The following is a 24858-nucleotide window of genomic DNA, read 5'->3' on the forward strand; positions in this document are numbered from 1 at the left end:
TCCCAGACCAGCGAGTAAAAAATACAACATTGCTAAGCACCAGTACAATTTACCTATGATAAGTTACAAAATTAATTAGTCCATAAATTAATAATTAATACAAAAGGAGGAAGTGTTATGGTGTGGGAATGGGAGGGGAAATAAGTTGCAGTCAGAAGAGGTGGGTCTTCAGTCTGTCAGAAAATAGTCAATGTTTTTGCTTTCCTGACCATTTTGGGACCCTTTTGGGAAGTCCCTTCCACCACTGTTGGGCCAGTACAGGCATTATGACAGGGAAATTCTTCAGATGTTGTATGGACGGAGCCTATATGCCCAACTCACTGTGGCTATATGGTCAGAGAAGGTGAGCTGGTCATCTAGGATTACCCTGAGGCTTCTTGCAGTAGAAGAGCTCTGGGCAAGCACTCCCGTAATATCTAGATTAAAGGAGAGCTGTAGTACTGGTGAGGATGAATACCACATTATAACTCACACGGTGTTTTTAAATAGCCTGGAAGTGGCAATAAGGTTTGATTATTATTTGAAGATGAAAAAGTATTGTTAGTACTGGTGCTATTTTACTACAGCAATTGTGTTCAGTGTGTCATATAAGCAGTTCATTAAAATAGCACAATATTCATGTTGGAATATAAAAAATAAATGCAAAATTTAAAAATAAAGCTCCCTTGTTAAATTGGTTACATTTGTTTTGCAACAACAATGTCAATGAATTGACTTTAAATTGCTCTTTAAAATGTTGAGCTTACTGTATTGCACTACATTTCTTCTCTTCTAAGTAAGAATATTAAACAAAAGAGCTACAGCAAGTGCAGCACAATTTGCTTTTTAATACTTATTATTATTATTATTATTATTATCTGTCCATCCATTATCTATACCCGCTTATCCTGGGCAGGGTCATGGGGGGTGCTGGAACCTATGCCAGCGTGCATTGTGCGAGAGGCAGGAATACACCCTGGACAGGACGTCAATCTATCGCAGGGCACACATACCATTCACTCACACACTCATACCTACTGGCACTTTAGAGTCTCCGGTTAGCCTACCTTTGGACTGTGGAAGGAAACCAGAGTACCCGGAGGAAACCCACGCGGACACAGGCAGAACATGCAAATTCCACACAGAAAGGCCCAGGCCGGATTCAAACCCAGGACCTTCTTGCTGTGAGGCAACAGTGCTAGCCACTGCACCACCATTATTATTTTTTTATTAATATTATTCATGTTATTGTTATGCTCCTTTGTTGTTATTTTGCACAATGCATTTGCTAGGTGACTTAAAACATTTTTTTCTGTGCTTTACTGCTGTATGGCTCTCATACACCCATCTGTATCCACTAGAGCAGAAAACTAAAAGATGGAGCACAAACTGAAGACGTATCAACCACTAACCAGGTAATTAAAAATGATGTGCTTTTTTAACGCTCTCCAACCTTGTTATACTGCAGCTGTCTATTGTTTACAGCTTCCTTAGGTGTGAACAGTAAGCAATATCAACATATATATATATATATACATGTATACGTGTGTGTGTGTGTGTGTGTGTGCATGCATTTGTGCATGTATGTACATGATAATGCACATGTAGGAGCTCCTTTTAAAAGTAAAAAAAAAAAAATAATAATAATAATTTTTAATCCATACAATTTGTTATTATGCTTATTTTATTGCTTTAATATGACAGGGCGTTGAGTATGTAATTTGAGGAAATTGGATAAAACTTAACATGGTGATGGGATTATAAGGTTCTTTCTTATAAATGGACATACGTTCAAAGCATTTTATCCTCTTGCAAAACTTCTTCCTTTTATTTTTTTGTGCACAGTATTTAGAATTTTCTGTTTGATTGTGTTCAAACAATCTTTGGAATAAATTGAAATATCTGCTCTGCAAATGAATATCAACGTGGAAATCTGATTGAAATGTTTTTAAACAGCCCTTCCACTATGGTTTTATTCATTCAATCTTACAGTGTGAACACAAGCTTCCTAAGGAAAATAGGCTGGGAAACTGAAAAGAAAACAGGGTAGTTGTGCATACAGTTTACTCTTTGTACACCCAGATATTTACTCCAGAAGGGGCTTGAATGTCAGACAGACGATCAACTTCTTACTATGCAAACTCCTTCTCCATAATTTACATTGCACGTGCTTGGTAGATGCAAATGCTTTACTATATCACTAGTGAGCATTTCAGTTAATATTGCACATTTTACATTCCACCAGGTCAGACTGTAAATAGAAGTGGGTAACTTGGTATAAAAATCAAGTGTTAAAATTGTTTTGATCGTTAATGTGCGACTGCTTCTCTCACCTCCTCTCTTCTCCAGTCGTCGCTATGCAGCTACGGGCTTCTCTTGTGACAGACACGCTGCAGAGGGAGGGGCCACAGGCCTGTCCTTTTAAAGGTATTCCACAGTCAGAGGGGGAGGACCTCTCCTGTGACAGGTGTGCCTTGGTTAAAGGGGTTGGAGCTACAGGTCTCTTCTGTGACAGGTATTCCTTAGTTAGAGGGGGTGGAGCTACAGGTCTCTCCTGTGACAGGTATGCCTTGGCAAAAGGGGGAGGATCTACCTCTGTGGAGCTGGCAGCCGGTGCACAGTGCACTGATCCACCTGTTGCACTTCTCAGGCAGTCAGGCTCCCTAGAAACTCTGTCCTTTGGTTGGGCAGAGGTGGGAGATCAGGGGCTTGGCCATGGATCCTAAGGAGGCCAGCACCTCTGAAGCTAAGGAGAAGGAGAAGGATAAAGGAATAAAGAGGAGAACCAGGCTGTTCCAGAGGTACCTGGAAAGGAGGAAGACAGACACCATTGTGGCTGATGACTGCGAGAAGGGTGACATCAACATCGGGACGCTAGTGAGGAGGAGCCAGTCCGATAAGACAGAATACAGCAGTAAACTCAAAGGTAATCACCTTATCTGCAGGCCATAAAAATTCTCACAAGCTATAGGCTGCCAAGGCCTCTGGATTTATAATGTAAAATCTGGGCTGAATTATATTAATGTGGCTAGTTTCACCTGCAGAAGACTCCAGGACGATTTGTTTTCTTAACTTGAAGTGAAAGGGGAAAAAAGTAAGGGGGGGTACTGGCGCTGTAGTTGTTTGCCCCACAACACCTGTTGCGTTGTTATGTGATGGAACAGGAACCATTCCCATAGGAATGATGTCATATATGCAAACTGTGCTAAAGCCTCTGAGCACACATGATGCCTGGGCAAGGGAACAGAGCGGAAGAAAATAAGTTACAAACATCACAATAGATAAGTGTCACAACAGTTTATTACAATTCAGGCCAAGGACATATCGAAGGAGTGGTCATGAATTTAAAGCATTTTAAAGTTAGGTTACTGATTTGTGTGTGTGTGGTGCCAGTCAAACTACCCTACCGATGTGCTGATGGGACAAAAACATTTCTGAAAAACATTTTAAAGGTGCGATTGTGTTTTTATGCTGTTTATAAAATATACTGTTCAATAAAAAAATCTACATTCAGGCTGTACATTCTGTCAAAATGACCTTTAACCTCCTTTCATTGCTGTTTTAGCTTCATATAGACTTCAGTCTGTGCTTCAGTAATATTTTATTTCCCTGTTCTTAATAATATTGATCATACTCATAATGTACACAGTGAAATATCCAGTGTTAATTCAACTCTAACATGAGATTACATGAGTGTAGTCTGGGCATAACAGACTCATATGAACTCTGTAAGTTGATTTAACAATGAATATTTTACTGGGTACTGTAGAGCTAATGGATGAATTTCACAAACCGTTCGATAGCCTAAAACTAAAGACAAGTTACGGTGAAACAAATTATTCAGTGTCCCTTAAAATAATGTCGAGGGCTATTACTTTGGTGTTTACCCTAAACAAAAGTAGATTGTCGCTCAGTGTGCGCATGTTTTTGTCATGACAATGCTTTGCTGAGTAGCACAATCACATTTGCTCTGTCAGTAGGCCTACTGTTTACAGGTGGCACAGCAATCAGTGGTGTCAGCAATTTATTTTTGCCTAAATTGGTCTGTTTGGGCCAATGGTATGGTGAAATCATGAGATATTAAAAAGGCAGTTTAAAAGCACGAGGAGCAAAACTACTGCCAGCTATAAAATGATTTAATTTTGTCTTTCTTCTGGATCAACTTAGTTCCTCCCTGAGTACAGATGATTAATTGTGTCACCATATCAAATATTTACATGATGGTGACATTTCTGAATGAGGAAATAGTTCCTGAACATAGTTCCTTTACTGCTGTGTAACAGGTTGTTCAGGTTGCATGTTGTTATGAATAAGCGTCAGAAGTCACTATTAAAACCTAGTACTAACACTCATTTGATGTAAGAATAAATGTGTATGTGACTTGAACACCCCTACCAATTATAACTGCACTATATTCATTCGTGAAAGGAGTGTAAATCGTAAATTCATGGAAAATGGTAAGGCTGTCAATAAATATGGATGCAGACTGACTTGGACATTTTGATTTGAGCCTGTAAGGCAAATATTTGATGTCTTTACTGCAGTTTTGTTTTAATGCAGTGCTTGCTCGCTTCCTCCTGCAGGAAAACAAAAAAATTCACTAAAACAAACAGATCTATATAGATGTGTGTTCTGCTTTCCTTTGAACACACAGTCCACTTGCAAAGCAGGTTTTCCCCTATGGTGGCTGTGTGTCTAAAGCTTCAACAATGCCCCTTCATTGTGTTTACTTCTTGTTATTGCATCAAATAGATGTTAGTCCTCTGTGGAGGGAGGGGTCACTACAGGCCTATGGAGAGGTGAATGGAGCCTGGTCACTGTGTACCGACAGCGCCGTCTTAGCCTGCTTAGCTGTTCTGCAGAGGAAATGGTCACTGTTCAAGAGGAAGGGAGCTGAAATTCACCCCAGACAGTTATTCTTCTCACGGCCGTTGCGGGAGGCTTGTCCGTCCACCCCCCCCGCCACCGCACTGACATGTGATCTTATGGGCCTGGCCTGGGTGGAAGATTTCCGTTAAAACGTTTCAATGGGGACCCCAGTGAAAGACCTGTATCCTCTTTCATGGGAACTTTTACTCCTGGAACTAAACCGCAGAACACATAATGATGGCAAATGGACCGCTGAAAGAACAATGCTTACTTTTGCCTTGCTCTGCCCACTGAGCTATAGTATTACAGAATATGATATTCAGAAATACCTGTGCTTCAACCGGTCTTCGGTAAAATGTTTTAATATTTGGTCGTATTTTGCATTTTTTTTTAAACAGAAGGCCATTAGCTGGGATTTGGAAGCAGCGGTACGGCTATCGAAACCCACCATGTGGTCATTTTCTCACAGGGGGAGTTTTCACGATTATGGCGATCTTTCTTAGGAGCCTTTGGAGACCAGTTTCCCGTTTTAGCCATTAACACCGAAGTGTACCATGAACATGTCACATGAATATGACTGAATATGTATATGATAACGTCATTAGCTGTCACTGATCCTGGTAATTTTGTTTCTCCAGATAAATAGTACAATCAAATTACAATCAAGTAAACATTCATTGCTTTATTCACAAAGTTGAGATATGTTAATAGGTTGGACTTTGTGCCTACAGATTAGAATTCAGTATGACTAATATATCAAAATAATTGTGGGACAGGGTCATATGATCAAGCTCTATTGGCAGTTGACATTTTTAAAAGCTCAAAATGTATTTGTGCAATCGGCACATACTTTGTCTTTATCCTTTAGTCTTTCCAGAGTTAAATTATTTTTGTTTTAATTGAATTACTGCTTAATCTTTCCGCCAAATGATAATATTACTGTGCACACAGCCTAGCCTCTGTGGACACTGGATTAAGCTGGATTGATACCACATTCGCATAAAATAGATATCTTCTAAAGCAAGCACAGAGTGAGCATCAGTTTACTTGGGATTCAACCAAAGTGTGTTCCTTCAAATATTGGGAGGGAGTTTGGAAGGGGGGGGGGGGGAATCAGGGGGCGGGGGGCACTGAGCATGTGGAGTGTGGAGCGTGAGGGTCTGGACACGCCACGTCAAATGCCTCCCCAGCTGGAACAGATGGAATGCCTGTGCAGTCTCGGGCATTACATCACCAAGGTGATTAGTTCTGTAACCTGACACCCGGCTCCCGGCTCTGGGGCAGGAGGAGGAAGTTGAACATTGAGATAATTATGCGGCGCGGAATCATCGCTCTTCCTGAACCCCCGCCGCCGCCGCCCTGCCGATGCAAAGCCCAGGCGGAGAGAGGCAGATTAGGCGTGCGGCGCGATAAGAACCTGACTGTAATTCCAAACCGAGCTGCTTGGTATGCGCCGGCAGGTCGGAATCCATCGGGTGCGCGGCACAAAAGGACGATAAATCTGCACGGCTACACACGCGCAGGCAGTCGCGCGCACACACGCACACACAACACACACGCACACACAAAGGCACATACAGTACACACACACACAAACACACACACACAGGCACACACACATGCACAAACGTACACACAAAAACAGGCACACATACACACACACACACACACACACAGGCACACACACACAAAAACATACTCACAAATAGACACGCACAAATGCAAAACACACATTTGCACCACTTTAGCACACATGAGTTTATTGACATCATTTGTTCATTTTTTCAACTGTTTTTATTCGAAAAGGACATTTCAATAGCCGCAATATATTTGAAACACATTTTAATTTTACAGTATAAATGAAATTTTGACTGATCAATGCTGCTTTTGAACAACCACAATTACATGTGACATTCCTCAGTACAGACACAACCTATAAGCAGATATTACCCGTGTATTAATGTTTTGTCCAATGTCTTTGTAACTCAGAAAAAATGGCCCCACACGAGCTGTCCCCCCTCGCTTCTTCGGTCCTTGACCCTGAGGAAGTCAGGCACAGGAAGATGATCAGAAGGTCAAAGGTCATCCATGAGCTGGTGCAGACTGAGAGAGACTATCTGACTGATACAGAGCTTTGTATCAGAGAAGTACTCCAGCCACTCAGAGAAGCTCAGGTAATGCTACTGGGAAGTTAATGACAGGTATATTAACATCTGTTATGCTACCAGACCCGTGGTAAAGAGATGGATTTTTTAAAGTCTGAATTGTATCGCTAATGTATGCCAAGGTGGTTTTGTATTGCTGTGAATTAATGGATATCCCAGTCAAAGGAAAATTACACTGCACACATGCTGGAAAAGAAAAGGGAGTGCTGTTGACCTTGTCTGAAATCATTCAGGGAGACAAACTCATTATTTTTGACAGAAAGTACAAGACAGGATGTGTGATGTCTCAGAATTGTTTCCTGTGATGTGCATGCCCCCACGTTCGCTAGTGTATCTGTTCTTGCAGTGCGCCTTGGTTAGCTGATTTCGTTGCTGAAGAATTTAATAGTGCTTTTCCTAATGCAAGTCCTTTCTCTGTGTGTAGTTAACCTCCCTCAAGAAAATCACAGTTTCCAATGTGGTTTGATTCTTATAAATGGGTGTAGGGGGATGGGGGTTGGGGGGGGGTTGAGGGGTTTTTAGTGTTCCCCAGTAATTATGGTCATCATTGGCAATTTATTCTTCAGTAATGGCTGAATGATGAAGAAGTGTAATTTTGACCCTTTCTGGACCCCCTAGGTTGTGGATGTGGATCGGCTGTTCACCAACATGGAGTCCGTCTGCGAGGTGTCAGCCGAGCTCCTGCACAGGTTAGAGGAGGCCACTGCAGAGCCTGACCCTGAAACTCAGGTCATAGGTGAGTCAGGAAGGAGGCGGGGCATGCACAGGGGACAGAGTAATATGAGGATAAATATGCTTTTCTCTGAGGGGAATATTTCTGCAGGAACCAAGCTGAGCTCCTGAGGCTCACAGTGGTCTAGTTCAACATTTACATTTACATGCCCTTTACTTTGATGTAGAAATAGATGCGCGTGTTTATGTTTTCTTTAGAAACACAGTTTGGTGAGTTTTGGTGATTACTGAACTTGCCAATCTGTGTTGGTAAAGACAAATACAAGTCTTTCATTTAATCAAACATAAAGATAAATGATAATTGAATCCAACCTGAGATAAAAACCAGAATGTGACCATCCAGCTATATTTTACCAGATTACATCCCATGCTGTTAAAATTGGACAGTGTACTGCATGGCTCTTGTTTGAAATACAAAATTGAGCAGTCTGGTTTTCAGTGGGTATGTCAATTTTGTGCTTTCTTTTGTACTGTAGGTGAGGTATTCATACAGGCCAAAGCAGTGCTGGAGGATGTCTATAAAGTGTATTGCTACCAGCATGATGATGCCAACATTTTACTGAAGTCCTATGAAAAAGATGAAGAAATTAAACAGCATTTCAAGACCTGTATATTATCTCTCAAGTAAGAGTCCCCAACCCTGGCCTTTCCTGATTTATGTAATATGACCATGAACTAGGAGGAAAAACATAAATATAATTATTACCCAGTAATGTCAACGGAACCTGCAGTGAATAAGCTGAAACACAGCCTGTAAACCGGTCTGAATTTCAGTAATAAGAGATACACCTGTTTCGTAATTTCAGGTGACCTTATTAATTAATTTTCTTTCATCTTCTTTCTTTTCACAGGCAAATATATGACCGTGAGTAAGTATGTTCTACCTACTGTGCAATATCTCAAGGTGTCAAATGAAATATGAATACAAATTTCACACCATAAATTACGTCTGACATCTATATCTGGTTTACCTACCCAGCTCTCACTTTGCAATATATCATATTATCAGCAACTATATATTTGAGTATGAATACATTATAAAAAAACGATAATGTTGATGACTCCTGCCTGATCCATCTTTGTTGATGGCAGAGGGAAGCCAAACTTGCTGGACATGGGCTCACTGCTGATTAAGCCAGTGCAGAGGGTGATGAAGTACCCTCTGCTGCTGGGGGAGCTGTGGCAGGCCACGCCCGATGACCACCCCGACAGCCAGCCGATGAAGGAGGCCCTGACCGCCGCCAAGATCATCAATCTCAACATCAATGAGTTCAAAAGGAGGAAAGACATTGGTAAGGCTCAGCACTCTGTGGTTTCCCAGGCTAGCCTACACCCCTCTGCGTCCCTTTGAGCCGGCGATGCAAGTGTTTTTTTGTTTTTTTTCTCACTCATGCTTCATTCAGATTTGCATTTTATCAGTCAAATTCTCAGAAGTGGGACTTTATTCATGAATATACCCTATAGTCACAGTATATACCCTATCAGTACTTTCCTGGTTCGTTCAGGTCCGCTTCTGTCAGTCTCTTTTGTACCTTATGGCTTTCAGTGGGTTTATATGCCTGGGCTACGTACTTATCTCCGAGCCTTTTTGTCTCACTAATGTCAGAGTTACCCTTTGGTTTGCATAGTCCTCCATACACAATCCACACAAGCACAATGTATACTATATACTTGTGTCTTACTGTGAAGTAATGACCACTATCATTCATTATACTGTACCAATTGTTTAAAAGTATAAGTCTACATGTGCTAATTCTGTAGGACTGCTGCAACCAGCAAGTAGCCCATGCAGTCATGCCCTGAGGCTTTCCTGATCTCGCTTTCTGGGAGTAACTCTCCCTGCAGACACAGTTAATAGACTTGAATTGCTGCCAGTCATGTGGGCAAACCAACTGGATCATCAGGACTAGTTAGGTTTCTTGAGAAAGGAATGTGGAATCCATCACTGTGGAATGGCACCTACAAGAATAAAGAAGAGTAATCAGCTATGGGACAATAGCTTCTCAGGTGAAGTCTAATCACTCGGCAACAAAAAGCTGCATCAGCTGATGCTTCAGCTTAATTTAGAATCCAACAGTACATAGTTGCCTTGGTATCATAGCTACTGTAACTGCCAGTGTAGAATTGTATTGTTTTTTTTTTAGTTTTTGGTGTGGCATTAGTCAGCTTTTACCATTGGAAGCTTGTTAGGTGTTATTGTGCTGGTAGTTGTTCCACTGTATTGCAGGCCTTAACTAACCTAGTGTCATTATTAAATCGTCTTTTTTCTGAAACATTTATGACAGTTTTCAGCTAAAAATGTACTATTTTTTTTATTTGTTCTTGTAGGTTGGAAGCGTCAGCTTTAAAGAATCTAAACTTTTCTCAAAAACTTTCCTTTCTTGCCTCATCGTCATCCATTTTTAAAATACATTCTTCTTTGAATCAAATTCCTGATTGTTAGTCATTAAAGTCTTCATCATTGTGCATTTGGCACCATGCTAAGCTGAATTATTGTATTGTATTGTGTATCATTCCTTTCATTTCCGCTTTCTACACTTTTGACACTGCCCAACATTCCCCACTCGCCCCTGCCCTAAAACTAAAAAACAGGCTTTGTATTTAAAATGAGGAAACAAATGTTAATGAAACGTTTTCACACTGCAGTCATTGTTCTGATATCCCCAGTGATGAAGTACAAAAGAAGTGAGGAAGAGGGGACCCTGATTGGCAAGCTGAACAAGTTTAACATTCACTCCATACGCAAGAAATCAGACAGACTGACTGGCTACCTGAAGATTCTCACCGGGGTGGAGCCTCAGGTACAGTACCTCACGTGCAAAACTCACCTGTTTCTACACACTGCTCTATTCCTCACAGCCCTCTGCCCCCATTCATTTGTCGACATTGAAAACATTTTGGTGGAGCCTGTTTTTATGGTGCAGGACTGAATGTAGTCCTGTACTGTGTGGGCAAGCACTGAAACCACAGCATTGCCACTGAACTGGAGATTCAGTGTTGGTTCCCAGGAGCTGTTTGCAGTTCTCAGTTCCTCAGTAAGAGAATAATAGAAAGAATAGAAAGGACCTGAAAGCACTGCATTTGCCTAAGTAAAATGGCTGCCACCAGGGCACTATATGGCTGTACTCTTGAATATTATTTTTGTTTCAGGTCAAAGATGAACTTTTCGACAGGGAGGAAAAGCTGTTTCGGGGCCTTGAGAAGGCTGTAAGACAGCTGGTTAAAAACGTATGTTTTTACCTCCTTCATGCCCAGGTACTTTCAATTTATATCAAATGAGCAGAAATGCAAATACAATATGAACACGCTAGAAATTATATTCTTTAAGCCATACTGTACATCAGATTGTGGTCATACAGTATAGTATACCCATTTCCATATAAATCTAATATAAATCACAACTTCAGAAAAATTCTATGTTTACTTTAGCTCTCAGTAATTCTCTACATTTTTTTCAAATGGAATAAACACGTTCCCTAGAGAGAAAATATAAATTAACATTGGTGTTTTTTGTGAGAAAATCATTTGTTCTGGGAAAATACACTGCTCATTCATCACTTCTGTGTCTTGTAGGACATGGTCTCTGTCGCAGTGCACAACGTTCAGGACCTGGAGAATATTATAAAAGACCCAGACAAGATCGACACGAATGGCTCCCAGTACAGGAAAAATGGCGGCGATCCATACAAGCATTTTGTGAGTTTTGTTTTGAAACAGCAACCAAGTGGATTTGAGACAAATGGGAGCATGGGTGCACTATTTTATGAAGCTCAGAAGCAGATCATAACATATGTGACAACACTGTATGTGGTATGCATATGTTGTATGTATATCTACACATATTGCTGAGCTTTTTTCCAACACAAAAACAATTGCTTCAATTCCCCACACAGTTTTATAAAATAAAATAAAAATAAAAAATGAGCACTTATATTTGTCTGAAAGTGAGGAATAAATGATTAAATCTAGGCCTAGATCAGGGGTATCACTCTCTTTTTCTTTCAGCAATGAAATCACTTCATCTTTTCTCTCTCCCTCCCTCTCTCACTCTCCCCCTCTCTCTTAAATGGCTTTCCTGCTTGCACCTGGGTGCTTCTCACAGCATGCTTCTTGTCGCTGGCCCGCTGACAGAACTATTTCTATCCTTCTGTGCGAGTGATCTGTCTCTCAGTCCGTTTTTTGGCCGAGCGGAGTGAGAATTTAAAGGCCATTTCCTCTGAGGAAGGCGGCTTTCTCCCCCTTTTTCTCCTCAGCCTCTTTCTCTCTCAATTTTGCCCTCTGCCATCATTCAGTCTTTAATTTGTTGCCCACGGTGATAATGGGCTGCTGAATGGGACGTGCTCCGCGCTTTATGCAGAAGATGGCTGCTCAGCACACTCCAGGCGCAGCGGTGTTATTAATAAGCTTTAATAGGGCAGAGATGGTCCAGCTGCCCAATCTTGAGTGCACCTGTAGGCGCAGAATGGAACCTCTCTTTGGGATTAATACATTTGATGACATTTCCTTTTGTGCTATTTCGAGTGGAAACATCATTAGCCGAAGCTGCCCAGAGCTGATTATTTCCGAAGCAACGCCTACGCACGTGTGCAATTGCGCACGCACGCACGCGCACGCACTTGCACACATAACACACAAACTAATTTTGCGATTGACTGCAAAACTCTCTTCCTGATTTTAATATGTTCCTCACAAATCACTAAAAAAAATTTTAAACAACTGTTCTATGCTAGTTTTATGCAACTGTTCTATGCTAGTCACCTGCCCACCTTGCACATGTGGTTGATAAACCTATAGGTTTATCAGTTCCTAATGCGGTTTGGTTTCCGGGTGCTTCTTTGTGTCTCCAGAAGGAGAGGATGGAGCGGCTGGTGCTATCGCCCTTGTCCGCGCTGCAGGGCATGTTCCTGGCCCCTCAGAAGCTCATCCAGAAGCGCTACGACAAGCTGCTGGACTACTGCAGCCACATGGAGCGCTCGTCCCAGGAGGAGCAGGGCGTGGCCCGCCGGGACTACGAGGCCCTCAACGCCCAGCTGCTGGAGGAGCTGCAGAGGTTCAACCACGCCGCCAGGAGGATCCTGACCAACTGCGTGTACTGCATGGTCGCTCTGCTGAGGGTGCTAATGGGCTCGGCCAAGCAGAAAGCCCCACCAATACAGCAGTTACCAGTGAGTCCAGGAGTCCACAGTTTAACCTCAGATGTTAGGAACAGTAATTACGTACAGGTAGGATGTTGGTGTCTTCACCTTTGAACACCTTTGAAGAGGTGCTCCACCAACCAGAAGCTAAATTGGTAGCAACAAACAATGCTAACAGTGATTGGTGGATACTTCCTTCCAAGGAACCTACAGAAAAAGATGTCTGTCTTATCGCTTCTTTATTATCAACAATGAGGGTCTGTAGGTCGCTGTGCTACTTGTATCGGTGCAACAGGCTGTGTCCTGAATCGTTGTCAGCGTGGCCATGTGTTGATACATTAGCCGATGTTTAGAACCCTGGATGTGGTTCCATTTTATGCAGGGCACTGTGTTTGCCATCTGTGCCAGTCTTTTATGCCTGGGCTTTTTTCAGGCTCCCCTGTCGAACATCAGCGAAGTGCAGAACAGCATCATGGACGAGCTGAATAACCTGGCCTTCGTCAAAGACAACGCGCCCAAGCTCATGGAGCGCAAAGTCAGCTTTGATAAAACTAAGAAAATATTGGTAAGCAAAACTAAAAATGTTGTGGTCATTTCAGAATACCTTACTTACCTGTCAGTCATCAAAATCTCAAGCAGTAATTAACTACATTGAATGGAATTTCGACAAAAAGATTTTCTCATATCGAGGTCTGGGTGATTGATTATTGTGGGAATTCCAGTAGTTATATCAGATTTTCACCCCCCCACGTATGAACGATCTTATTTAACAGAACCAATTAAAACTTAATTAAAGTACAATGCAGTGGATCTTATCTGAAGCAGCAGACACTGGCTAGCGCTTCAGCTTGTGATTAAAGAGGAGCCTGGCAACATAGAAAACCCATAGGGTGCTGCTCCCTCAAGACAAACAGGTACACAAGAGCTCATTTGGATCAAGTGCTGACAATCCCCCGGGGCCTCATTAACAAGTACCGCCCCCCCCCCCCCCCCCACTCCTTTCCTGACCGCCCGCCCCCCCCTTCCCCCCACCCACCGCTCCTCCTCATGGGGGGAGAGTTAACGAGCCTGCCATGTCTCTCCAGCCGCCAGAGGTCACCCGCCAGACGGAGGGCCAGAGGGCGTCGCTGCTGTCGACCTACGCGCCCGACCGGCTGTACCAGCTCAAGCGCAACTGCAACGCCACGCAGGACCAGGACATCAGCCTGCTGGAGGGGGAGCTGGTGGCGCTGGTGGAGGACAGGGACCCCCTCGGCAGCAGCAGCCGGTGGCTGGTCGACGCGGGCGGTGAGTGCTGCCCGTGTGGCTCGCTGCCACCGCCGCGCTGCACCTGTGCCTCAGATCCTGGGGAAGGAGGGGAGTGGAGGGGGGTGGGTGGGTGGGGGGGGGATGCATACATATGCCCATCTGCTACACACATGAATAACCCACAGCAAACCTGCCTCAAAAGTCACTAATCCTGCGCACAAACCAACTTCTGACTAGCTTCACTAGCTGTGTAATTGCCGCTTTTCCTGACACGAGATGTGTTTATATTTTACCTGATTTACTTACTAGCGGCTGTAGCTGGTAGCCTATCCCTATAGTTAATAAATATTAACACCCTCCCCCCCATTGCTAAAGATGTGTTCCAGCCCTAGAGGAGATTGGTTATGGGATTCTTAGAATCGGGCTAAACGCTCTCTCTTTTGGCGAGAACCCCCACGGTTCCGCCATCAGCATTTATCTCTAATTACAGGCTGCAGGTGGCTCACGAGAGAGGCGGGCTCTTGCTTCTTACGCACGTGCTATTGACAGTCGGCATCGCGGGAATTCCCCGCGGGTTTCAGAGACGTCGCAGCGCGCGAAAAAAAATAAAATAAAAGTAGCCTCGCGGAAAAACTCCCGGGAGATCGCTGCATCACAACAAGGCCGTCCCGCCTCTCGTTTCCACGTCTGCCTCCCCGCCGCGCTCCTCTCGCTCGCTGTGCCGGAGCTGACGCAGTTTAGATTATTCACAGCTTCATAAACTATACCCCAGAGGTATTACACTAGTGAAGCGAAGCTCTTTGTTTTTTTTGTTTTTTTCCCTACGCGCGATACTGTAGGTCCTAAAGTTAGCCTCAATGCTGCTGAAGTTTGGCGAGAGTACCTGGGAAATGTATGCGCATTTGATTTGTGATCACAAAAGACGAAAAAAAGAAAAAACGAGACGTGAGCGGAGGAACTCTTGCATTTATATGACTTTATATGTTGGACCCCGCCATGTTCAGCCAGAAATGTAACACATCTTGCTGAAGACATGGCCTGCATTTGTTACACGTATACAATCCATATATACAAAGGGTGGTGGATAACGATTTCTTTAAAGGAACTGCTTGAGATGGGAGTAATATAGTTAAAAATACCTTACTTTGATCCGTTTGTTTCTTCATATAGGCTAGCCAGCAAGGTACACACACAGCCATTGTTTGGCCACACAAAGGTACCATTCATTGCCTGGGCCGCATTTGGGCTGTGCGCTTCGCTAGCTCACACAGGCCTCTCTTTGTGCTCCGTCTGCGCAGGTACACGGGGGTACGTTTACTCCTCCTTCCTGAAGCAGTACAACCCGGGACGGAGGCTGAGCGGGGCGCAGGCCGAGCCCCCCGACGACTTTGACAACCTCAGCCTGTTCGTGTCGGGCAGCGGGAGCAGCAGCCTGCGCAGCTTCAGCCTCAACACCCCCAACAGCAGCTGCGGCTCCCTCGCCGGCCTCCAGGGGGAGCCGGAGTCCCCCGAGGACCCGGACCCCGAGGACCAGCAGGTGAGGGAGGGCGCCTCTCACGCCTCTCGCCTGCGCTTGATACACAAGGGGGCCGAGCGGCACGAGCCACGGCGAGAGAAGGAGTGACGCAAGTCCATCAGCGCCTAACCCTGCAATCACACAGTCAAAGCAGGGCGATCCCACAGGCCGCATTCTTCTCACTGTAAACTGAGCCGGCCCATAAAGCAGGATATAGGGCAGTAAAAATGAAATGTGCCGGTTTATAGTGCAGATGATTAGTGGCCTTTTCAGGCAGATGAAATGATGGAACAAACTGAACTGTGACCTGCTTTTGATAGTTTTAGTGCTATGAAGAGCAAACATCTCACACAGCAGGGACACTGTATTTACTGAATTTCATTTATATAGGACCAGTACATAGTCCACATTGCCTTTTTTATCGAACGTATCTGAAGCATCTTTATAAAATAAAATGCTGTTTGTTTTGTGATAGCCAAAATTACAAAAGGGCACAAGCAGATACGGTTCAATTTTTAGGAAAGCTCTTATGGCTATCTATAACCACGATGGATGATTCTACTGTACTTTGAGTAAGAAACAAGCACATTTTCTCAACACGTAACTGTACGATTTACATATATATGCTGTTGTATCTTCAGCTGGTATTCACACATTATTCTTTGCTGAACAACTTCCTGAATGTTTTTTGAATGGATATCGAGTATTTGTCTCAGAAATACCTGAGTACATGCTCAGTTTTGCACCACCTGTTCAGGCTGTGATATAGTGCCAAGGGTGTCTTTGATCGTTTAGCAGAGATCTCATCATTTTAATTAGTGAAGCAATAATAATTAATTCCACAAGTAATAGGTTCAGGGTAATCCTTGGGGAATCTTTCAGAAATTATCTTCATTACATTACAATTACATTAAAATACAAAAAAAATGGAGCTTTTGCAAATACTGGCAGTCTGACTCACCAAAGCAGTCATGCTTTTGGATTTTTTTCATTTGATCATTGACATCTTCCAATAAGAATCTTTGCTTTTCAAATATGTGCCCACACCACACTGAATGCATCCAGAGCTCATAAAATAGAAAATGCATGACAGGAATTATTTGAAACGCGGTGCGAGTTGTGTGTTTTAGATGCGTGTCAACAGTGCCATCTGCTGACTGAATATATAGAACAGTGGGGGCTCGATTTGCTAAGACCTTTAGCATGTGCAAAACCTTTCAGCACACGCAAAACAAATGACATGACTAATGATTGGTCATGGTATTTGTTTTGCACCAATCATTGGCTGTTTTATTATGCACATGATAAAGATCTTAGAAAGGCATACCTTATGATGTGGATTTTCTGCGCTACCTGATCATTGTACCTTATGAATGTGCAAAAGAGTACTATTAATGTATCGGTTTGTTGACTGATTGATTGGGTTTGTATATTTGCGGATTTACTGGTGAATTTATTGATTGGTCGGCTGTTTATTGATTGAAAATGCCTACTGTCTGTATTGCAGTTCTACGCAGTGTACGCCTTCCAGGCACGCTGTGAACAGGAGCTGACCCTGCAGGAGTACCAGCACGTGCGCATCCTCAAATTCTGCGATCTCAGCGGCAATAAGGAATGGTGGCTGGCGGAGGCCAATGGACAGAGGGGATACGTGCCCTCCAACTACCTCGGGAAGATGTCTTATGCTTAGCCGCCGACAAGTGAAGGAACAGCCGCATAGGACCTGATCGTCGCGCCCCAATCCGTCTTTCTGTTCTGTCCATTTCTTATTTTTATCCGATAGATAAGAATGTGAAAGAAGCGTAACCCTTGCACTATGACTTTCGTTCGAGGCACTTAGTATTGCTACCTGCAGTGTTTAATTATGTGTTATGCATGAATTGTCAATGTGGAATGTCGATTGAAGTCTGTTATATTTTAGTATGTTTTATACAGAAATGCACGCGTACAAACATTCATAAATTCACCAAACAAATGTATTTTGACAGAGTTGTTATATGAAGAAAATGTATAAGAAATATAAGAAATCTAAGTAATATGAATCATTATAATTAATATATTGTCAAATTGTTGGAAGATTTAACTTTATAATGAATGAAATGGCAATTCCAGATGTGTCTATATTGAATGATATTGCTACTTTATGATGAATAAAGATTTATCCTGTTTCTACCGAAAATAAGAGGGATTAGAAGATGGTCTCAGCAGCAAACAGAATTGTTTTTTTTTTTTGTTTTTTTAAAACAAATAGGTCTTTTCATGTACCTCGGCCTTCTAATGGGAATTCGACACTACTTAGAGCACTCATCATGACCCGACAGTTCAAAGGAAAACTTTCTTCATGCCTGTGGCTATCAGAAAGATAGAACATTTCTTAAGCGGGTGTGCAGCCAACCAGAGACCGCGTTACTTCACGGGCTCACCAATGGAGTAGCTGTTTGACTTGCGATAAGAGTTCACATTAAGCTCCAGAGGGGAAAAAATGCCCAAACAGCTTCTTACACCAAGGCAGTATAACATTAACCACCAGTGCATTACTGACTGATTGGTCATTGATTTGGTTTAAATTTGCAACATCTGAAACTTGAGAAATCAGTATTTTCATCACATACGTTTTATAAATCATAGTAATAACGAGGAGATGTTCAAACTTCTGATGAGCAGAAATGCTCTAGGCTGTAAAAAAAAAAAAAAAAATCTAACATGGCTGCATATGGCAATATTCCATAACATTATATTTAACATGGATTTTCAGCAGCTAAACATAAAAACATTTTTCAGTTTTTATACGAGACATTTCTATTTTTTTGATATTCATTACATTTTATGCATTGAGCTGACACCCTTATCCTACTTGCACAGCTTATGTTATTTACACAGAATCCATTCATACAGCTGGATATTTACTGAAGCATTTCAGGTTAAGTACCTTGCCCCAGGCTACCAGACCAGGGCCCCACCTGAGAATCAAATATGCAAAACTGGAGTTACAAGCCCGATTCCCCAACATTCATACTAAAAAAATCTTGGGCTAATATCTCTTCAGCACACTTCTTTCTTTCAATTTCTACCATCACTTTAACTCTTAAGTAGTAAACCTGAGTCACAAAAGGAAAACATTGGTTTTATACTTTTCTATAATATTTGGCACACAAAGTCACCGCCAAGTGGTTTTAATATAGTGACTGGTATTGTTTCAGACAAATACTTCCCTGCCTGCACCACATGTGACTGCAGTAAACATTTCTAAATACTGAACAAGCATTGGGCTCATTCTACCAATGATGTTTTGGACACGACACCTAAAAATATTGATTGGCATCAGCCTTAACATTCAGAACAGCAATTGAACAGGAAGAAGTGCAGTTTTCACTTCCCCAAAATGGTAGCCTGTGGGAGCCAGATATGCCATTGGCAAGACCCAATACCAGCAAACCCTGGCCAACCAAACACTGTATAAATGTCTGTGAATTGTACAGTAAAAGGTATGAAACAGGTGTGAACACCTAAAATGTAAATAATTGTATTTTTTACGGTGAAACACTGTAATACATTTAACATGTGAAACAGCTTCCTAACATGTCTAACATATAGTTACCATTATTTATACTGTAAAATTCGGTATATCTCTGGTGAAAAGAAGGCAATGGTGTCCTCTGCTTATGGCCTTCTGGTTATTTATGACTAGCAGCATGGCCGAGCTTCAACCCCATTTAGTCTTAACTGAGCCACAAAAACGTGATTAAACACATGAAGAATTGAGGAAATCAGGGCTTGTCATTAACACACATAAATACTATGACATCGCTTACCTGAGAAATCACACAATCCGTACATAAACCACGTTCACATGAACTCAGGGCCGAGTCACATTTTTAAAGATATAAACTCTTCACCCCAATGTATACTGTAAGCACCTCTGAACAAATTTCCCCAGAGATCACACATATAGTACAACCAATGACATGAATTAAAAAATAAGCTATTTATTAATTTTTTTCCAAAAAGCTACTTCCAACAACAAAATGATACAGAAGCCATCTTTATCCATCTGAATAAATGAGGCACACTTATTTCACAGAGGAACTGAAACACTTTATTCCTTGTTAATACTAGTTCTGATAATAAAAGGAAGAGAAAAGAAAAAACAATGCCGTGACACAATATCTCAGTACAGTCCTCCGGCTCCACTCTTCTTCTGCGCGGCCTTCTTTTTCACCATCTGCAGGCGCTTCATGGCATTGAGCTGAGACTCCTGGGAAGTGGGGTTCTTTCCGCTGGCCGAGGCCTCTCCGCCAGCCTTGGCTCCGCTACCGCCGCTGCTGCCCCCGTTGCCGTTCCCCCCTGAGGCTCCGCCCCCTCCGCTGGCCACCGCCCCTTTGCCGGCCCCGTCGCCGCTGGACGAGCGGCTCAGGCCGGGCTTCCCCAGGGTCAGCGGGGGCGGGGGCTTCAGCGGGGTCTGTCCGGGGGAGGAGCCACCACTGCCGCCACTGCTCCCTGTCGCCTTGGTGCCCAGGCTGGCCTTGGCCCCGGCCAGCGCGGACAGACCCGCTGCCGGCTTCTGTGTGGACGAGGCGGGGCTGGACCTTCCCCCGCTGCTCTGGACAGCCGGGCCCAGCTTGCCGGCGGCGGCGGGGGTCTTGGCGCCGAAGGCAGCCCAGCCTGTGAGTCCGCTGGAGGACTGCAGGGAGGAGTTACCGCCAGAGGGGCCCGAAGACACTGCCGCGGAAGACTGGATAAAGCACAGAAGCACATCACTATGGGAGAGCGCTGTGTCATCATGTCTTTTTAAATGACGGGTCTTTCACTGATAACATTACAGTACAACTTCACAGATATCGACTGTCCAGTCAACCAAACGGATAGGACACTGAAAGCAGCACAGAGACAACAACCTTGAAACACCACCAAAATTAGCCAACGGGGCAGGTCTTTGTTCTTAGCCCAATTCTACTGGCAAAGAATATCATTTGATAGAATCAATTTGAAAAGGTGAATTAGAAAACTGCTGTAGGACGAATGGTCTAATGCGCTAAAGCAAAATCCGTCGCTACAAAAAGGGTGACCTATTTAAAAAAATAAGGCAAGAGTATCAATTCCAAGTGTTTCAATTATGAAAATTGTGTGTACATTGACACGGACACTTGTGTTCCAATCATAGAGGCTCTAGCTCTACTGTACATATAGTCTGATAAAGTCTGATACAGATTACCCAGCCATTCATTTTGGGCAAGGTTATAAAGCAGTCCGATAGTCCAGTTCTGCCCTGGTAAGGAGACGGACACCACAGAGGGAAGGCGTGCTTACCTTGACCTCCGCTCTCTTGAAAGCCTGGAAGGTGCTGGCCGTGTCCGGTTTGGGTTTGAGCTCCGGCTTCTTCACCAGCGTGTCCTTCACCACGGGGACTGCCGTGACCGGCACAGGGGCTGGTTTCTGCGGCGGCTTCTGCGTCTGGGGAACGGCATCACGCCACACGCGCCCGTCACGCGGTTTTCAAACATGAGACACCCCGAGAAACCGGCGCCTCTTTTGGTACCTTTAAACTTTTAACCTTTAACTTTCTCCATTATTTGGTTCCGAATATTGACGAGGACACTCAAATTGGACATTCACAGAAACAGGATAGGAAACTGGAAGAAGGAGATGGCCCCCTACCATGCGCTTCATCTTCCTTGTACAGCGGGCGCAGTACCACACCAGCCGCGGGTCATTCACGTCCTTGTCCGTCACCTGAGGCCGATGACAGTCTTGGTGGTACAGGTTATGACACTCCTGACACTCCACAAGCTGGTTTCCAGAAGTCACCGTCATCTGCCTGAAGGGGTCAGACAAGAGGACACAAAAATAACTCATCTCAAAGTGCAAACGTGACAGAAGGATAAAATAAGCATTTTAGTCATGAAAGTTTAGAACAATTCAGTTCTTCGACACTTAGTCAGATATAGCAGACAACGCACCGGCAAACCACGCAGGCCAGTCCCATCTCCATGGCGAAGTCATCGGCGCTGGTCTCGTCAAAGCTGGACAGGTAAGGCAGGCTGAGCTCTTTACTGGCCTGAACTGTGACCGGAGAGGACCGGTTCTCTGGTTTCTCCAATCGAGGTTTCTTCGGTGGGTCCACCCCATCAACCAGATCTACCTTCACCTGCAAGCATGTATGGTAAAGCTGGCAATTGTACCTGGCTGAATTGGTAGAATATCAAGAGTGTGCACAACTTTTCCAGCTCTAAAATACACTACATGGCCAAAAGTGTGTGGACACCTGACATCAAACATCTCATCCAAAATTATGGGCATTAATATAGAGTTGGTCCAACCTTTGCAGCTCCAACAACCTCCACTCTTCTGGGAAGGCTTTATACTAGATGTTGGAGCATTGCTGCTGGAAGTTGCTTCCATTCAGCCAGAAGAGTATTAGTGAGGTCAGGCACTGATTGGGCGATTAGACCTGGCTCGCAGTTGGGCTTTATAATTGATCCCAAAGGTGTTGGATGGGGTTGAGGTCAGGGCTCGGTGCAGGCCAGTCAAATTCTTCCGCACCATTCTTGACAAAACCATTTCTATATGGACCTCGCTGTGTGACGAGGGGCATTGTCGTGCTGAAACAGGAAAGGGTCTTCCCCAAACTGTTGGAGAAGCACAGAATCTTCTAGAATGTGAATGTATGCTGTAGCATCAAGTAAATGTAATGTGGCAGTGCAACATTTTTCCATGCCTCAAGACAACAAACATTGCATTTTGTATCCCATAGTCTAAATATGGAGGAGTCACCTTTTCTGAAGGTCTCTTTTCAGCCTCCTTCTTGGTCTTTTCAAAGCTGCTGGATTTGCCATTATTGCTGCTCGACAAAGACGAACCAGAGGTGCCTTTTTGTTTTGGATCTTTGCTCACGTTCACTTTTGTGACAGATACCTTGGCAACTTCCACTTCCTGTTTGAGGGGAAAGAAAAAAAGGTTCATGAAACTTTACAAAAAGAAAACAATGATTTGATGACAGCAAATTAAAAAATGAAACTCAACAGAAGGAAGTACCAACAGAATACCTTTGGTGAAGTCCGATAGCTGGAGTCACTACCTCTCGCTAAGGATTCATCCAATAGAGCCTTAAGTTTTTCAGCAGAATCTCTGCTTTTAGAATTGAGGTAGCCCAACCCTTTGAGAAAGATTGGGTCCAACTCCAAGCTAACTGTTGCAGCCATGACCTCTGCAAAATGCAAGACAAAATTTAAGCCTGCATATGACAAAACAACTGACATTGGGGTGCTGGTGTCAATTATGCACTGAATTATAATACTTCAGAACACTGCAAAATTAAATTTTAATTCAAATGGAAATAATCTAAAGATAGAACTGCAATTTAAATTGGAATTAAAGAGAGTGGAACAAAATAGCCTACCACTTACACTACACAGCTTTCTACCAATTTCAACTGATCACAGGTAAATGTTTGGTTGTGATCTATTGTGGTTTATGTGATTTTGTTAGCGTCATATTTTGTGTTTCTTGGCAATGTCTTTAACTCTTGGCTGCAAACAATATTCCCCTGGTGCAACAATACAGATTTTAATAGGAGAACAACTAAATACTATACACATGCAACTACCAAATTGCCCTAATAATAACAATAATAATAACAAATTCTAATCCTATGAAACTACAAAGGCACACAGACACACATGAATTGCTGCATTTCACACGGTTTCAAATAGTTGCCTACATTTGCTATCAAGACAGGCAAAACACAAGCTAGCTCGGCTAACCAAACAGTTAGCCATCTAGTTGCAGTTTTTACAACAGCACCACAGACATCTTACATTCTCAAAACATCCTGATTCGCATCTAGACATATAACAAGAAAACTAGCCATCAAACTACACGCCCATTTTATCAGTGGCGAATTAGTAATTTATCCATATTAAAACTGTCCTGGCAAAAATCGACACAGCCTAGCAAGAAGCAACGGTGTCCAAGCAAGACACCTAGTCAAATAAACATAACACAGTACGGTAGTAACTTTACCAGTACCCCTTCAGTGAAATGTGTTCACCTGCGTCAGCCAAGTGGCCTGAAACCGCCTGGATTGCAAACGAAGACAAAATAACACAATCACCGCTAAAAACAACTGAAATTTTTGCCGGCTACTCGGGTCCGCCCATAGGCCTATTTCACAAGATGGCGACCAAAACCGGATGTAGGGATACTTTGTTTCCAGTTACCGTTGCTACGGACGCAAGTCCATTTTTGACAGCGAAAAATTGAGCCTAAACAGCGACGTGTATTCTCACAGTCCCTGATAGCTCTGCCAACGTTCACTGTCCGATGTTATCCGCATTGTCGAAGCATTGCCAGTGAACGTTAAGCGGTCTAAACTGGACAAGGGCTATAAATTATTTTTTGAGAAGTTTATATTCGGTTATGAAGGTAAGTATAACGTTAGCTCTGGTTCACCAGAAAGCTAAATAGCTAGCTTGCTAACCACATCAAGTTAGCCGATTAAAGAGATGTTTCACTTCGACATAACAAATTCTTTTCTGGAGGCGACTCCATTGTGTTTTCGTAGCGTGAAGCAACATCTGCTGTCCGTTAACAGCGTCTCTGTTCCTCTCGGTTGTCCCGAAAATGAATGAATAGGGAGCCTGACAACTGAGGAAAAGCGATTCTGTTAACATTGACGGTCAACAGGGGAGGCAAATGCTATGTAAGTACAATGTTAGGCTCCACAAAATTACTTATGTTATTATACCGAATATTGAATTGAATATCCAAATATGTGCTTGCACCTCAAACACCAACATCGCAAGTTATTCAAATAGTTTAAGCAGCTCACCTGTACTCTTTGCGCGGTTTGGAGAATTGCCTCAGGTTGTAAACAGGAGCAGGGAAACGTTCGCCTGGTTGAGAGCCTCGGCGAAATAGCGTGCAGACCTCTTCCTCCGTAGTTTGCTGTGCGCTGGAGCTTGCCATTGAGCCATAACACGGTCTTCTGTCGCATGCTGCAGCAAGGGTTTCTATGAAACTCTCCCTGGTTAAGAGATTATTTTCTATTTCCCTAGCTCTTTGGGCCATTCCCTGTGAAATTTGGTGCCCCTACTTGAAAGGTCCTAATACCAAGAAAATAAGGACCCCTTAATGAAGTCCGAATTATTGCCTCATTCAAATTTTAATTATTTAACGTTTTTGTTTGCTTATCCTTGATTGTACTGTCAAATTTTAC

General features: G+C 43.2%; 2 protein-coding genes across 5 annotated transcripts; one reads left to right on the top strand and one right to left on the bottom strand.

Moving 5' to 3' along the window:
* Nucleotides 1–2562: 2562 nt before the first annotated feature.
* On the top strand, nucleotides 2563–17812 carry arhgef38 (Rho guanine nucleotide exchange factor (GEF) 38). The gene is made up of 14 exons (XM_035419332.1): nucleotides 2563–2905; nucleotides 6838–7022; nucleotides 7632–7749; nucleotides 8222–8369; nucleotides 8597–8614; nucleotides 8838–9037; nucleotides 10413–10546; nucleotides 10896–11000; nucleotides 11319–11441; nucleotides 12593–12910; nucleotides 13314–13445; nucleotides 13966–14167; nucleotides 15427–15665; nucleotides 17152–17812. Exons 1-14 carry the CDS (start codon nucleotides 2695–2697, stop codon nucleotides 17332–17334), a joined length of 2316 nt encoding a protein of 771 aa, XP_035275223.1. The 5' UTR covers nucleotides 2563–2694; the 3' UTR covers nucleotides 17335–17812.
* Nucleotides 17813–18242: 430 nt separating this feature from the next.
* Nucleotides 18243–24752, bottom strand: ints12 (integrator complex subunit 12). 4 transcript variants are annotated; one of them, XM_035419336.1, is made up of 7 exons: nucleotides 24472–24752; nucleotides 22688–22848; nucleotides 22416–22574; nucleotides 21602–21789; nucleotides 21300–21459; nucleotides 20952–21095; nucleotides 18243–20376 (listed from the first exon to the last, which is right to left on the bottom strand). In XM_035419336.1, exons 2-7 carry the CDS (start codon nucleotides 22841–22843, stop codon nucleotides 19813–19815), a joined length of 1371 nt encoding a protein of 456 aa, XP_035275227.1. In that variant the 5' UTR covers nucleotides 22844–22848; nucleotides 24472–24752; the 3' UTR covers nucleotides 18243–19812. The 4 variants fall into 4 exon arrangements, with proteins under 4 accessions (XP_035275227.1, XP_035275225.1, XP_035275224.1 ...); XM_035419334.1 differs by lacking the exon at nucleotides 24472–24752 and adding an exon at nucleotides 23692–23860; XM_035419333.1 differs by lacking the exon at nucleotides 24472–24752 and adding an exon at nucleotides 23670–23860.
* Nucleotides 24753–24858: the final 106 nt, after the last annotated feature.

This window comes from Anguilla anguilla, chromosome 5, assembly GCF_013347855.1.
Source record: "Anguilla anguilla isolate fAngAng1 chromosome 5, fAngAng1.pri, whole genome shotgun sequence".
Lineage (NCBI taxonomy): Eukaryota > Metazoa > Chordata > Actinopteri > Anguilliformes > Anguillidae > Anguilla > Anguilla anguilla.